Genomic DNA, 15,214 nt, shown 5'->3' with positions numbered 1-15,214 from the left:
TATTTGATGTATTAGTACATTTTAAGAAATGTATGGAAATAAATCAGAATACATATTTTCTGTGAATTGAAATAATTACGTTTCCGTTATTTTATTTGTATTTCAATCTTTTAGGTTTCTTTCCACAAATCCCTTTCGAAAAATCTTTGTTCTCTTCAGATCTGGCTCCCCGTTCACCCCGTCGCCCCGGTCACCCATCTGAGGCACAGCTCTTGTCCTCCAGAGGGGGGGTCTCCCACCCTAGTGCCAGCCGGGCCTCAAGTACAATTAGTTAAATAAATTAGTTAATAAAGTTACAATTTCAATTACAAAAAATGCTGCCAGATTCCTTCCCCACACCAGCCATCCTGGTGTGGGCAGCGGCATGGGTCTGGATACATTACTGCTACTTACAGTATGCCCAAGGTTGACTGGTCCTTTACCTGATGAAAAATGGGGAGCAAACAATTCTTAGGAATATACTTTTATTTCAAATTCTGTGTTATAAAAATACATTGTGAACTTTACAATGCTATATAGGGAATGTCGAAGATGTAGCTCTCTCTATCTGGTAGGGAGAGGGCGCTGCTGTAACAGTGCAGTGAGACGATCCGATGGTCTGCGCTTATTCCATCGCAGTCTCTCGCTCGCTCGCTCTCCCTCAGTAATGGTAGACCTTTATCTGGTTATTCTCATCCAGGCCCAACTGGACTAAGCCACTCCTGGAAGGGGGGTTCTGCGAGCGTGGGAACAGAGGCCTGCGGATGACAGCTTAAGGAAAAGCCACTCCAAAAAAAACCCCACAACAAATCAGAAAACCAGCACGACAACAGCAGAGGTATTTGACAGTAGTGGTGTCGAGAACATGGCGATTTTATGAAAGTGAGACCAGGATTAAATTTAAACTGTGGGTGACTCGAAGTTGGAGTAACTGTACTATTAGAGAACAGAACAAATTATTTTCCAATTAATACAGATTATTATTTCACACAAAGTTTTCAGGTTTGCAACATGGAAATTGCAGGATTTGCTCTAAAGCCATCTGGGAGGTACAGTACGTTTGTCCTGATTAGCACTGCGTATATGCAAGTACAGCCTATAGCAGCTGGCAATATTTTAACACAGGGCACTGCACTTTTTACAGTCTTTAGAACAGCGTTCAGTCAGCACTGTCTTTGAACACATTTGAAAAAGATCCTAGAATAGACACTGACCGTTTCCCTTAAAATTGCCAATTATTTTTGCTGTAACCACCCGAATTAATATAGCCAATTGTGTTTTATGTCTTGGCTCACAGCTACCAGCCTAGTGATAACACACTGGGGAGAGTGAGGAAGCGTAGACAGACTCCTCTGATCTGGCCACCTTCCATCCACTTTATTCCTATTATTTGTTAACACAATACAGGTAGCATAGCCCAGTACTGGAGGATAAGTGACTGAAGGAAAGGCACGTCCCTCACCCACAGCCCCACACTGATTGGAGGAGAGGCATGTCCCTCATCCACAGCCCCACAATGATTGGAGGAAAAGCATGTCCTTCACCCACACAGCCCTGCACCCATTGGAGGAAAGGTTCATCCCTTACCCATAGCCCCACACCGATTGGAGGAGAGGTGCGTCCCTCACCCACAGCCCCACACGTAATAGCATCCCACTTCTTGGAAAACAGCTGCTCATTGACCTAAACTCTGTAGTTATCCGTCTGCTAGGTTATAGCAAAATATCAATATTTTTAGATAAACCCTCTTTAGGATACAGCAAATTTTGGTACAGAACCGTGAAATGGTGTGACGTTTGTGTGCGAGTTAATTGATATAAGTGTGACTGTAGGAGGTACATCCATTATTTGTAATCGATGCAGGTATATGCGAGCGTGTCACATCAGAGTGAGGATACACCTTGGGGTCCTTCCTGCGACTCTCCAGCCATCTTTTGTTGGAGTTGATCAGTCCCTGGAGCCGCTGGCCATCTGGTTCTGTAGTGTTCTGCTGGACCAACCTCAAACTGCGCAACTGATCACTGAGAAACACACACACACACCGTCACTGACATCTGGAGAGACAAGCGGTCATGCTGGCACACAATACGACATCACAACGCACTGATACTCTAACACAGAGATAAGCTGTCTAACTGATGCACTGCAGCACCAGCACACTGATACATGACAAACATACATACTGAAAAGTTACTGCAAACCCTAAACAAAATCATGCCTTAGACAAAATCAGTCTTGTAATCATTAATCTTCTGATGACTTTTGACTGTTAGTCGACATTGATCGTCTTCTAATGCGACTATTACAATCTCGGACAAATGTATTAATTCAGCATGCCAATATTTTGTGCATTTCACAATTTGTAACATCTATTTCCTATTTATTATATGCTATGTCTTGATATGTTCTTGATGTCTTGTATCTTGCTGGTTGTGTCCTGCCCAGGGACTACACATGTAGGTTAGGTTTCTAGCCAGCTCTGGTGCAGAGCTGTGTGCCGTTTTCAATAAACCCAATTGCTGACCAATAAAAACTAAAATAAAAATGAAACCAATGGGCTAATCCATGTACGACACTATAAAACATCTTTCTTCTTTGTTTGGCCATTTGTAAACTAGGCGACAGACTGATGTTGATTGATTCCGGCCAGAAACTGAATTCCAGTGGATTGCTGAAAAACGTCCTTGTAAAGTAGGGTCTGTACCCCTGGTCCTGGAAAGCCCCACTCCAGGCACCTTCATAGGCCACCCCACATCACCAGTGTTATGGAAGTGTTAGTAAACTGTATCACTGAACCGACACACTAATACACTGGCTAACAGGAACACGGACAGGGTCACACCACAGTGGGAACGGAAGGTACTGTACCTGGCAGAGGTGTATCCTGGGTAGCTCCCAGATGGAGGGGGCTGTCCACTTGTCTCCATGCTGCTCCCTAAGAGACGGACACACCTTACTGCAGGGTCAGTGAAAACGAACTGCTAAATGTAGACTGTGTTAATTCCAGCTGGTCATCTGGCATTACTCTTTATATTGAACTGTTAATTAACAGCAAAGTTAAAACATTGGAAACTATACAAACAACACTTAAACTCTTATATTCAATATTTTAATATAATATTGATTTATCAATATTTAAAAAAAAACCTTCCTTACAGTGACTAGATAAGGATATTAAAACAGTTTAGTGCACAAACTTTTTTTTTAGAACATCAAATACAAAGGGTGTATTAAAACTAAAAATATTTATTGTTTTATATTTTAAAGCAGCTAATTGTCAATTAGTAATTGCTAATTTTCTTTAAATTAATATGTAGTTCCACTGTTAGACTGAAATACTTCACACAGAGCTGTGTAACCCCAACCCCTCACATAGAGCTCTGTATTACCCTAACCCCTCACACAGAGCACTGTATAACCCTAACCCCTCACTCAGAGCACTGCATAACCCTAACCCCTCACACAGAGCTCTGTATTACCCTAACCCCTCACATAGAGCTCTGTATTACCCTAACCCCTCACACAGAGCTCTGTATTACCCTAACCCCTCACTCAGAGCACTGCATAACCCTAACCCCTCACACAGAGCTCTGTATTACCCTAACCCCTCACATAGAGCTCTGTATTACCCTAACCCCTCACACAGAGCTCTGTATTACCCTAACCCCTCACTCAGAGCTCTGTATACCTCTAACCCCTCACACAGAGCTCTGTATACCTCTAACCCCTCACACAGAGCTCTGTATTACCCTAACCCCTCACTCAGAGCACTGCATAACCCTAACCCCTCACTCAGAGCTCTGTATACCTCTAACCCCTCACACAGAGCTCTGCATAACCCTAACCCCTCACACAGAGCTCTGCATAACCCTAACCCCTCACACATAGCTCTGCATAACCCTAACCCCTCACACAGAGCACTGTATAACCCTAACCCCTCACACAGAGCTCTGTATACCTCTAACCCCTCACACAGAGCTCTGCATAACCCTAACCCCTCACACAGAGCACTGTATAACCCTAACCCCTCACACAGAGCACTGTATTACCCTAACCCCTCACACAGAGCTCTGTATACCCCTAACCCCTCACACAGAGCACTGTATTACCCTAACCCCTCACACAGAGCACTGTATTACCCTAACCCCTCACACAGAGCTCTGTATACCCCTAACCCCTCACACAGAGCACTGTATTACCCTAACCCCTCACACAGAGCTCTGTATACCCCTAACCCCTCACACAGAGCACTGTATTACCCTAACCCCTCACACAGAGCACTGTATTACCCTAACCTGCCAGGAAGTTGTGCCAGCGGCCACCCAGGCTGTCCTCCAGGACGCGGGAGCTTGGGGAGGGCGCCCAGGCCCAGGTGGGCAAGGCAGGAGCAGCTGTGGCCCGCGGCAGGGACAGGGGAGAGTAGGTGGCCACTGGGGCCTGTCGCAGTGCCAGGGTCCCCAGAGCCTCCAACACACTGTTGAGCTGGCCAGAAATCTGCTGCAGGGACTCGGTCAGGTGCTGCACCTTCGGAGGGACCGCCGTCAGAGAACCTGGGGCCTGGTTGCCTGGCAAATGACAACAAAAGTCTCAGCACTGTTCAACGTCCATCACTGCATCCGTCTCCCACTCCATCAGTCTCTCTCACCTGAGGCTTCTGGAAGGTCAATGCTACTGATCTCAGAGTCGCTGAGGTCAAAAGTTACTATCTTCTTCTCAGCAACCCCTTTTGTTGTGTCCTCATCCGACAGCTGGGAGACGGAAGAAAGGAGAGCTCTTTTGCTAAGAATTAGTGTAGAAAAGTACTTGTCTCGTATTTTGAGTGTCTTCACATCAGTACTAAATATTCAGTCAGTCTCTGCATGGCAATGTGCACACTGCATAGAATTTCAGTCCATCCGTGCGTGTATCAGTATGCACAGTGTATATACACTCGATCACCCTGTGTGTATATCAGTATGCATAGTATACTGTATATACAAAACTCACAATCAGCCTGTAGTATCAGTATGCACAGTGATTATACTCTGTCAGCCTGTATGTGAATCAGTATGTACAGTGATTATACTCTCAGTCAGCCCACATGTGTATCGATATGCACAGTGATTATACTCTGTCAGCCTGTATGTGAATCAGTATGTACAGTGATTATACTCTGTCAGCCTGTATGTGAATCAGTATGTACAGTGATTATACTCTGTCAGCCTGTATGTGAATCAGTATGCACAGTGATTATACTCTGTCAGCCTGTATGTGAATCAGTATGCACAGTGATTATACTCTGTCAGCCTGTATGCGAATCAGTATGTACAGTGATTATACTCTGTCAGCCTGTATGTGTATCAGTATGCACAGTGATTATACTCTGTCAGCCTGTATGTGAATCAGTATGTACAGCGATTATACTCTCAGTCAGCCCACATGTGTATCGATATGCACAGTGTTGATACTCGCAGTCAGTCTGTGGGTATCAGTGTGTACAATGCATATACTCTCAGTCAGTCTGATACTATCTTCAGGTATTGGTATGCTCAGTGAGCCAGCAGGTGTGTAGTGTACCTCCTCTGTGAGAGAGCTCTCCAGCTGGGTCAGTCTTTCTTCCTTCCTGCGCAGGAGAGCCTGGCCTCTCTGAACTGTGGCCTTCAGCTGCTCCAGGTGACAGACCTCCTGCAAAGGATTCATATTTTTATGCTTCAATGATTTAACAATTGATCCTCTCACAGGGCTAAATGTGTATGCAAAATAATACCCAGAAACCAAAAATCTGAAATTCTATACTTTTGCCACGTATGAATCTTTTAATCTGAAGTACAGATTTCGATAGTACACAACAAAAATGACCAATTTCGTTTCACATTTCCCGATACGCTTTTCACTGAAGTTCTCTTAATGCATTAAAAATTAATACAACCAAATAAACTAAAAAACCTGTTTGAAAATGTTCAATAGCGCAGACCAGCCAGCCCTTGCTGGCGAAGGGTGTGGTCTAGCAGAGAATCTGCACTGCCATGAACAGGACCAGATCTGAACAGGACCTACAGCTGGAGGTCTCAGAACTGGGCCAGTTCCCCAGATCCACTCCACACTGAAACAAGCTCGGTGCATACTGGGTCCACTGCGGCAGGCCGAGCCACTCCTACAGTAGCCCTGCAGGACCTCTCGGAGAGAGTCCGCTCAGCAGGCCTGTGAGCTCCGCAGCCCACCTGGAAAGTAAACTCCAGCTGCACGAATCCCAGAGGCCAAACTATGCCTAGACAATTAGTCCAAATCCTAATGGAACGTGAAAATTAAAATATGCTCAAATCATGCATATTATCATGCCCTGAAAAGACGTGTTTACCTTGACCCCGGCGGAATATTAAGCCAAATTCAGAAAGCCCAAGCACAGACTGTCTAACGCAATCTGACAGGTGTCTGGCCAGGTTGGAGTGCTCACCCGCTGGATATTCTTGTGGAGGTCCTGCGCGGGCTCCTGGCTCCAGGTGGTGCGAGCCGCCCGCAGAGCTGCCTGCCTCTGGCTCAGAGAGCCGCTCTGTCTCTCCAGGAAACGACGGGCTTTCTGTAGGGACGCCCCCTCGGCGGAGATATACTGCCGCACCCTGGGAGAGAGACCAGGGGGAGAAGAGGGTTAGGAGATGGAGGGACAGAGAGAATGAGGAGAGGCAGAGTAGCACAGAGGAAGGAAGCAGGAGAAAGAAGGGGACAGGAAGGAGAAGAGAGGCTAGGGCTAGAGAGAAAGGGACACCATGTGGAGGGAAGAGGAGGAAAGGGGCAGAATTATAGTCCAACAGATTGTTGATAAGGGCTGAGGCAAGACTTTCAGGCGAGACATAGATACCCACACCTACGTGGACATCTGGGTACATACTCATCAATGCTAAGCTCCGAGTCTCCCTCTCTTTCAGAGTCGTGATGGTTCGAGCTAGCGGCCGCAGGGGGTGGAGGGGACACCTCTAGGTCCTTCAGTTGCAGAGCTCTTTCCCGGCCAGCAGGGGGCTCCACATTGCAATTAGGCTGTAGGCACTTTCCCTCACTTTCAGTAAGGAGGGCTGTATGTCTACTGGCATCACCATGTTTCTCATCACTGCGAAAACATAAAATTACACTAAGGAATAAAATAGAAAACAGTCATAAACTGTTCACAACACATAACAAGAGACCTGAAAAGCAGCATGTCTTTGGATAGTGGAAGAAGACCAGGGCATGCAGTAAAAACCCACATAACACAGGGAGAACCTGTAAACTCCACACAAAAAGCTTCTGTGAAGGGACAGTGCTGAATGCCAAGCCACAGCACAAAACGTTTTTGGTACCTGCAGTAAATGCCATCTCGTTTAGAGAACTTACTGCATTTACAGTGCAATTCAATGACACACAGAACAGCACCCTGGGAGAGCAGGTCCTCTCAGACAGACTCTGCTGTGCTGACAGGCTCGGCCTACCTGGCCAACACGTTCAGCCTGTCGCAGCGCTCCTGCAGCCGCTGGCCCTGTGCCTGGAGCTGGTCTCTTTCCTCTCTTAGTCGCGTCTCCTCTCCCTGGAGCTGGTCTCTCTCCTCCTGCAGCCGCTGGCCCTGTGCCTGGAGCTGGTCTCTCTCCTCCCTCAGCCGCTGCCCCTGTGCCCGGAGCTGGTCTCTCTCCTCCTTCAGCCGCTGGCCCTGTGCCTGGAGCCGGTCTCTCTCCTCCTGCAGCTGGTCTCTCTCCTCCTGCAGCCGGTCTCTCTCCTCCCTCAGCCGCTGCCCCTGTGCCCGGAGCTGGTCTCTCTCCTCCTTCAGCCGCTGGCCCTGCGCCTGGAGCCGGTCTCTCTCCTCCCTCAGCCGGTCTCTCTCCTGCACAGTGACACAGTGGAATGCTGTGTGTCCAGACAGCGCTGGCCCAGAGGGAGGAGGAGAAGCAGTAGCATTACAATAATGAGGCCGGTGATGAAGGGTGACCAGACTCACCTGCCTGCCTCTTTCCCTCAGCTCCTCTTCCTCCTCCAGCTGCTCCCTTTTGCTCCTGAAGTCTTCCTCCTGGAGGAGAGAGAGCAGGGGCAGCCCCCGCAGTGTCAGAGCAGGGCTGCAGTGAGTTTCATTTGAAAGGGCCACGTGAGAAGATTATCGTCTCTAGGGAGTATGTGATTTGTAAGGTGCTTCAGAGTGTTTTACAGAGAGAAAACGATCACAGCTGGAACCCCTCCGTCAGTACCTGAGCTTGGAGAGCTGCAGTCCTGGCTTTCAGCTCTTTGGCCCTGAGCTCCAACTCCTCCCCCTGTCTCTGAAGCTCACTTTCCTGAAGCAGAGAGGACAGTGTTAGCACACAACACAGCACTGTCCATACACTATCACCCACACTGCACACCACTAAACACAGAAGGCACAAGTAATGTGTTGTTAATGCTGTGCACACTGCTGACAATGTACCGTCATCGATACTGCACACACTGATGATATACTAATCAATACTGAACATGAACACTCAAATGGCCAATGATATAATATATCGATGATAGATTGTTGACAAATAAGTACATGCTGCACCCACACAGCAACAGGACTGAACACAATGTAACTACAACGTGACATCACTGTACATGCACTTTTACCACTTTAAGAACTAAAGCAAACTATACTACTGTTTGGCCTTGTCTCCTGACCTTGCACCGCCATGGTAAACATCAACCTGACTTCCCCTAAAAAGTAGTTTCCCACATTCCATGGAAATGAAGCCTCACAAAAGCAACCCCTGCCTCCCGACAGGCTTCCCAGCATGCCCGCCTAACGGACCTTGTGCCTGTGTGCCTGACGGGCGTCGTGCAGCTGTGCGTCCAGCTGTGAGCAGAGCTCCTCCAGCTGTTTGCGATGGCTGGACAGCAGCTTCTCTCTTTCCTCCTGCAGGGTTCCCAGCAACCCGTCTCTCTGCCTGCATTCCTGGAGACAGGCAGACAGACACCCGCTGGCTTTACTGTGCTTTAGTATCGTGCCTTTCCTCTGTGATTACACTTTCCTCTGTTCAAACATTCAAAGACAACCAAAGCTGATCCCTGTGTCATTATCACTCCCTTAGATTCCACTCTCTTTGTCTATTTTCCCCACTTTTTCTCCTCCCATTTTCTCCCCCTTACCTCACTCCGTGCCTCACCTCCTCCAAGTACTTCTCTCGGATGTCCTGCAGAGTGTGGCGGTGCTCCTCTCTCAGCTGCTCCAACTTCCTGTCATGCTCCTTCTGCACTTCCTCCCTCACCTCCCTCAGCACCTCACTCAGCTAGAGACACACAGACACGTGACTCAGCTGGGGACAGACACACACACACCTCACTCAGCTAGAGACACACAGACACAGACACGTGACTCAGCTGGGGACAGAAAGACACACACACACACAGTTTGTACAATTTGGCGTTTGTAGTGTCACAGTGAACGTTCGTACAGAGGAGGGGGTCCAGATCAGTGAGAGCGTACTTCACCAAACCCCTGCCCAGAGCTGAGCTGTAAGTGAACCTTCCCAAACAGCCCCCCCTGTTCCTGCCCTTGACGATGTGCAGGCCCAGCCCTTGACAGAGCTGTAGCTGGAACTGTTGTTGCTGCAGCAGAGTGAGGTGATCAGTGTGTGGTGTGACAAATGTGATATGTGATGATATTTCTACTGATTTTAAGCCAAACACATGAGTCTTCTCTCCTCACAGGCTGTATGGAGTCAATCGGTTCTGCTCTGCATCACACAATGATCCCCCAGAATCCCAGCCATCACTTTTGTTACACAGGACACAATGATCTCCTTGTAGCCTGGGGGACCGTTGGTGGACTTGTCTACCCGACATCATGTCTCCTGCAGTAGTATGATGTCTTTTCCCTTTTCATTCTTAACAAACTAGGGATTCCGGGGTTTTCAGCTCAAAAGCTGAGGTATATACTTACTTATTGAAAGCAATCTCATTCTCAGTGCTTGAACTTTAACAATTATTATTGTTTTCTGGAATGAGAGCAAATCGGTCCAGCATATTAACACCATCGGCAAAACATATTAAAATTTAGAACCACTCTGTTGCTGTATCTGGTGGTAGCCTAACTCAATGTGCAGATAAAGCTCAGGACGTTTCTCACAGTGCATTTGGGAGTGTATCAGTGTGGGTCAGTGTGGACGTGAGTGTATGAAAATGAATATATCAGTGTGTCAGGGTGTGTATCGGATTGAGTGTTGCGTGTCAGTAGCATTAGCTCACCTCCTTCTGGTAGGTAGAGAGGTGCTGTCCACCGTGCTGGGGCTTCAGCAGCTCTTCTTGTTTCTCGTGGCTCAGTTCCTGAGCGATCTTCCCCTGCTACACACCACAGAGTGTTACTGCTGTGCAATTCAGTGTTTCACTTCGATTATGGGGCGGACGCGCAGCGCAGAGCCACATCGACATTCGAGTCGGGAAGGGCTGCCCAGCTCAATTTGTCGAAACCAGTACCTTGGCTTATATCCAGAAATAGCTGGATGGGATCTACAGATCAATAACTTAATAACTTTAATCAATTAGGGCTGGTTGGGCCAAATGGCCTCTTTTTGTTTGTGATCTTTCTTATATTCTTGACAGGTCAAAATAAAACCATACATTCCCTTACCCCGGAAAAAACTTTAAGGAAGCCCTTCATTTTAACCACTGAAACTATGCAGAGAACCATATTTTCGGAAAGACGTGCACAAGAAACTTGTGTTTTTCAGAAGACTCGGACCTCAGACAAAAGGAAAGTCCTGGCCTGGGGTGAGGATCGCCCCTCTAAGTGGATGGGCTGTGTGTAGAAAAGCCTTCCTCGGCGCTGCGTTCTCACCTCTTTCTTCACTGCCTCCAGCTGTGCCTCCCTCTCGGCCTCCAGCCTGTGCCTCTCTTGCCTCAGCTCCTCCTCGGCCTCCCGCCGCAGTCTTGCCAGCTCCTGCCGCCGGTGCTCCTCCAGCCTCTTCATCTCGGCGGCCCGGTCTGCCTCCAGGGCTGCCCTCAGCTCCCGCAGAGCCGACTCGCCCTCCTCCCTGACTCGCAGACACAGACGCACAAATAAATGAGACAGGGCGACACTTAGAGAGACCCGGGAGGCAGAAAATTGGCTTTAATTAATACGCTCACTATGAAAAGCTTTATTACAAGCTATTAGTTACAATTTAAAACCATTTACTCACCCTGTATAGCCATACAACATAAGACACATTATGTAAATCTAATCTGATATAATATTAGTTTTATTACATATTGGGCGGAGCGGGGGCTCTGTGGCTCAGGATCTGCGCCTGTGGCTGGAAGGTTGCCGGTTCAAATCCCGCAGCCGGCAGAGGAATCCTACTCCGTTGGGCCCCTGAGCAAGGCCCTTAAACCCAACTGCTCCAGGGGCGCCATATATATGGCTGACCCTGGTTCTGACCCCAAGCTTCTCTCTGTCTGTGTGTCTTATGGAGAGCAAGCTGGGGTATGCGAAAAGAAATTCCTAATGCAAGAAATTGTAAAGGGTTAATAAAGCAACATTATTATTATTATTATTATATACTTCTATCATAGTGTGCACGTTAAGGTTTCATCAGTGGTAACTGCTGGCGTATCTCTCATTCGTGATGCAGTGGCTGACCTGAGGTGCTGCTCCTGAGCTTCTCTCTGTGTCTGTGTGGAGAGTCTGAGGTCCTGCAGTTTCTCCTCAGACACCAGTCTCAGCCTTCTCTCCTCTTCCTCTCTTTCCCCCTGTAGCCTCTCTCTCAGTGCCCTGTGAAAATATTACAAACCCTCATACAGGGCGTGCACACACCGGACCAGATCTGTAACACACAGTACAAACACACCGGTCCCAGTCAGGACCAGCGTCCAGCCCGGTGTCAGGGAGCGCGAGTGTCGGTGTCACGGTATTGGGGTGCGCCAGTGTGCGTCCGGCTCGGTATCGGGGAGCACGAGCGGGCGTCCGGCTCGGTGTCGGGGAGCGCCAGTGGGACTCAGGCCCAGCGTCAGGGAGCGCGAGTGCACTCCTCTCCGCCGGGCCTGACACCGGGCCTGAGGCCCACTTGCGCTCCCTGTTGCTGGCGTCGGGGAGTGTTCGTCAGGACCAGCGTCCGGCCCGGTGTCGGGGAGCGCAAGCGGGCCTCAGGCCCAGCATCTGGCCCGGCGTCGGGGAGCGCAAGCGGGCCTCAGGCCCAGCGTCAGGCCCGGCATCGGGGAGCGCAAGCGGGCCTCAGGCCCAGCATCTGGCCCGGCGTCGGGGAGCGCAAGCAGGCCTCAGGCCCAGCGTCAGGCCCGGCGTCGGGGAGCGCAAGCGGGCCTCAGGCCCAGCGTCAGGCCCGGTGTCGGGGAGTGCGGGGGGGGCCTCAGGCCAGGTGTTAGACTTGGTGGCGTGGAGTGCGGGGGGGGCCTCAGGCCCAGCATCAGGGAGTGCGAGCATGTCTCAGGCCCGGCGTCGGGGAGCGCAGGGGGGCCTTAGGTCCGGCAGAGGGGAGTGGGGGGGCCATCAGGCCCGGCGGCGGGGAGAGTGTGCTTGTGGGTCAGCCCGAGTGTGTGCGCAACCTGATCCGTTCTTGGTTCTCCTGCCGCAGCCTCCGCTCCTCCTCTTCGTCCTCCTTCCTCAGCTCCTCTGCAAGGCGGCTCAGCCTTTCCCGCCTCTCCTGCAGGGCCCTGGCTCGTCGCGCCTCGAGCTTCTGCTCCGTCTCCTCCGCGAACTCGGCGAGGCGGACCTCCGACCTCTCCCGCTTCTTCCTCTCCGAGGAGGAGGCAGGGGCCAGCCTCTCCAGCCCCTGATCTTCATCGGAGCTGTGGCTGTGCTGACTGCTTGGAGTGACTGGCTTGCCTCTCGCCATCTCTGGCCTCTTCCTCCGGCTCCTGCTGCCTCCCTCCTCCCCGGGACTGCACTCGGACTCAAGGCCACTTGCAGTCTGAGCCACTGGGCTCCGGGCCCTCGTCTCTGGAGCCGTCTCTGTCCTCGCTGCCTCCTTCAGCCGCCTAAGAAGCACAGCACAGGGAGACCAGAACGTCAGGCAGGCAACGTCCTACTGACAACTGTGCGCACTGGTCTGTGTCGACCGAAGATGCTGTATCTTTAAGTATGTGAAATATCAGGAACATACCCTGAATTTATATTCCTGATATTGCTTTTAAAATACACTGAAATATTTGAAAATATTTGAATAAGTTTCCACCTGCAGTTTAATACCATTCGGGATAAAGTGCCTGATATGTGGTCAGTTATTAATATGCTTTGTCCATAATATTTTAAAATACAATTTCCTTCAGTGTTCTGGACTTCCGAAAACGTGACAAATAAATGTACTGTCAAGATATGTTTATATTCCTGTTTGTCATGTGCGCTCATATGAGATACGGGAGTGTAAGTCATAGAGAAGACCAGATGTGAGCTCTTGTGCTCAAGATCATATGATATAAAACGTTGGCGTCGCGGCCTGGAAGACTTGTGAGGACGGCAGGCAAAATGAATCCAGGATTCGCAAAGGAATCCTGAAGGAAAACCTGCAGCAGTCTGCAAGAGACCTGGGGCTTAGAATTCATCATCTGGTAGGACAATGGCCCAAAACATATAGCTAAAGGCACACTGGAGCAACTAAAATCAACAGAGTGTGGATTGATTGGACCACAATCCAATTGAGAATCTGTGGTAGGAGTTGAAAACTGCTGTTCACCAATGTTCTCCATCCAACCTAAGAGAGCTTAAGCTATTTTGGAAAGGAGAATGGACCAAAATTGATGTACACTGTCCAGATGCACAAAACTAGCAGAGACTGATCTAAGATTCATGGTTGTAATTACCGAGAAAGGTGCCTCTACCAAATATTGGCTCAAGGGTGGTGAATCCCTACACAAGCACCTATTTTCTGTGTTATACATAATTTAGGAGGTTCCATAGAACTTTGTCTTCACCTTGATGTTATAGAGTGTTTCGGGTCTATCAATGACAAAACAAACCCAAATACATTATGATTCAAAATTGTATCAGTGACCAGAGCTTGCCTGGGTTCCATAACATAAAAAATGTGAAAATGACCATGTGGGGTGACTTTTGATAGTTACTGGATTTGTATTTAGCCGACAGCTTTATCCAAGTCCAATAACATTCAATGATCTATAAAAAACTTAACAGTAAATTATATATAATACAGAACACTGGTGTCTACAATAACTCAACATACTGTAATAAGACAACCAAAGTAAAAGGGTACCAGGCAAGAGATACAATAAAAAGCAATGTATATATTTAAGACTTGATCACAGTCCATCTGAATCTTTTGAACACTGGGAAATACTGGATTTTGCATCAGTCAGCTGCTGAGTACCTCTCTGCTGCCTCTGCCCTCTTCCTCCTCTCATCTTCCTCTTTCATTTTCATGCTCCCTTCTTCCTGCCTTTCTGTGACGTCCTTGTCCTGGAGAACAGCAGTCAGGAAAGGCAGGTAAGTCACACAGTGTGGCTCCACCTCGACCACAGCACAGCACCATACTGTACGATACTGTTCTGCTGCTGTCCATTGCAATATAGAACTGCAAGATAAAACAGAATGCAGTACTTCTAATAATAATAATAATTGCTTACACTTATATAGCGCTTTTCTGGACACTCCACTCAAAGCGCTTTACAGCTAATGGGGTCTCCCCTCCACCACCACCAGTGTGCAGCCCAACCTGGCTGATGTGACGGCAGCCATAGTGCGCCAGAACGCTCACCACACACCAGCTCTCAGTGGGGAGGAGAGCAGAGTGATGAAGCCAGTTCAGAGATGGGGATTATTAGGAGGCCATGATTGGTAAGGGCCACTGGGAAATTTGGCCAGGATGCCACCCCTACTAGACAGTTGGAAGTATGGTACGTAGAGCCACAAGTGTGACTGAGTATAATCCAGCATGTGAAGCACAGATATGACAGTGTAGGTCCAGTACAAAGCATGCGGTTAACTTACACTTCAGTGTATTAGAAGTACAGTACAGAGATTCACAAGGCAGTGTATTAACAGTATAGACTTGACAGCACAATGCGTGTGCATTGCTGTCAGAGTGCCGCACGGTGTACTGACCAGTGTCCTTGCACCCTCCGGGGCAGGGGAGAGATCTTCCACGTCAAGCACCTGCTCGAACACCCTGGACTGGAACCCAGCCGAGCTCTGCAGAGTCACAACGGCACCAGGTTACCTGCCCAGCTGGACCCAACAGGTGCCAGCACGAACCAGTCCAACAGGGAGTCCTGCCGAGCTCAGAGCGGGGGACTCTGCTCATGCTATGCCAATAAAACACCATGCATGTCTGATGTG

At 49.0% G+C, this 15,214-nt stretch overlaps 1 protein-coding gene and 1 long non-coding RNA gene across 6 annotated transcripts in view; one reads left to right on the top strand and one right to left on the bottom strand.

Annotated features, from left to right (window-relative positions):
• The window catches only part of LOC107075708 (uncharacterized), a 16,194-nt gene extending 980 nt beyond the window's left edge, over positions 1 to 15,214 (top strand). Inside the window, exons 2-5 of the long non-coding RNA XR_001477215.2 lie at positions 680 to 817; positions 12,573 to 13,001; positions 14,347 to 14,362; positions 15,007 to 15,214. This is a non-coding gene — a long non-coding RNA (uncharacterized lncRNA). The remainder of the gene's footprint in view (positions 1 to 679; positions 818 to 12,572; positions 13,002 to 14,346; positions 14,363 to 15,006) is intronic.
• Positions 448 to 15,214, bottom strand: part of LOC107075705 (centrosomal protein of 164 kDa) — a 28,165-nt gene continuing 13,398 nt past the window's right edge. For 4 of the 5 annotated variants that reach the window (XM_069183111.1, XM_069183113.1, XM_069183114.1 and 1 more), the window contains 19 exons: positions 14,981 to 15,067; positions 14,247 to 14,335; positions 12,469 to 12,900; positions 11,549 to 11,680; positions 10,766 to 10,961; positions 10,177 to 10,272; positions 9,096 to 9,218; positions 8,741 to 8,884; positions 8,163 to 8,246; positions 7,919 to 7,987; positions 7,419 to 7,804; positions 6,845 to 7,060; positions 6,413 to 6,575; positions 5,536 to 5,643; positions 4,625 to 4,727; positions 4,275 to 4,544; positions 2,848 to 2,914; positions 1,878 to 2,000; positions 448 to 737 (listed from right to left, as the gene is read on the bottom strand). In XM_069183111.1, the coding sequence (XP_069039212.1) occupies positions 641 to 737; positions 1,878 to 2,000; positions 2,848 to 2,914; positions 4,275 to 4,544; positions 4,625 to 4,727; positions 5,536 to 5,643; positions 6,413 to 6,575; positions 6,845 to 7,060; positions 7,419 to 7,804; positions 7,919 to 7,987; positions 8,163 to 8,246; positions 8,741 to 8,884; positions 9,096 to 9,218; positions 10,177 to 10,272; positions 10,766 to 10,961; positions 11,549 to 11,680; positions 12,469 to 12,900; positions 14,247 to 14,335; positions 14,981 to 15,067 (2,985 nt within the window). In that variant the 3' untranslated portion in view covers positions 448 to 640. The remainder of the gene's footprint in view (positions 738 to 1,877; positions 2,001 to 2,847; positions 2,915 to 4,274; positions 4,545 to 4,624; positions 4,728 to 5,535; positions 5,644 to 6,412; positions 6,576 to 6,844; positions 7,061 to 7,418; positions 7,805 to 7,918; positions 7,988 to 8,162; positions 8,247 to 8,740; positions 8,885 to 9,095; positions 9,219 to 10,176; positions 10,273 to 10,765; positions 10,962 to 11,548; positions 11,681 to 12,468; positions 12,901 to 14,246; positions 14,336 to 14,980; positions 15,068 to 15,214) is intronic. The other variant, XM_069183112.1, reaches the window with a different exon arrangement.

The sequence above is a fragment of the Lepisosteus oculatus genome, chromosome 23 (assembly GCF_040954835.1).
Source record: "Lepisosteus oculatus isolate fLepOcu1 chromosome 23, fLepOcu1.hap2, whole genome shotgun sequence".
Taxonomy (NCBI): domain Eukaryota; kingdom Metazoa; phylum Chordata; class Actinopteri; order Semionotiformes; family Lepisosteidae; genus Lepisosteus; species Lepisosteus oculatus.
The sequence above is the reverse complement of the archived record's forward strand: the minus strand, read 5'-3'. Positions and strand labels throughout refer to the sequence as shown.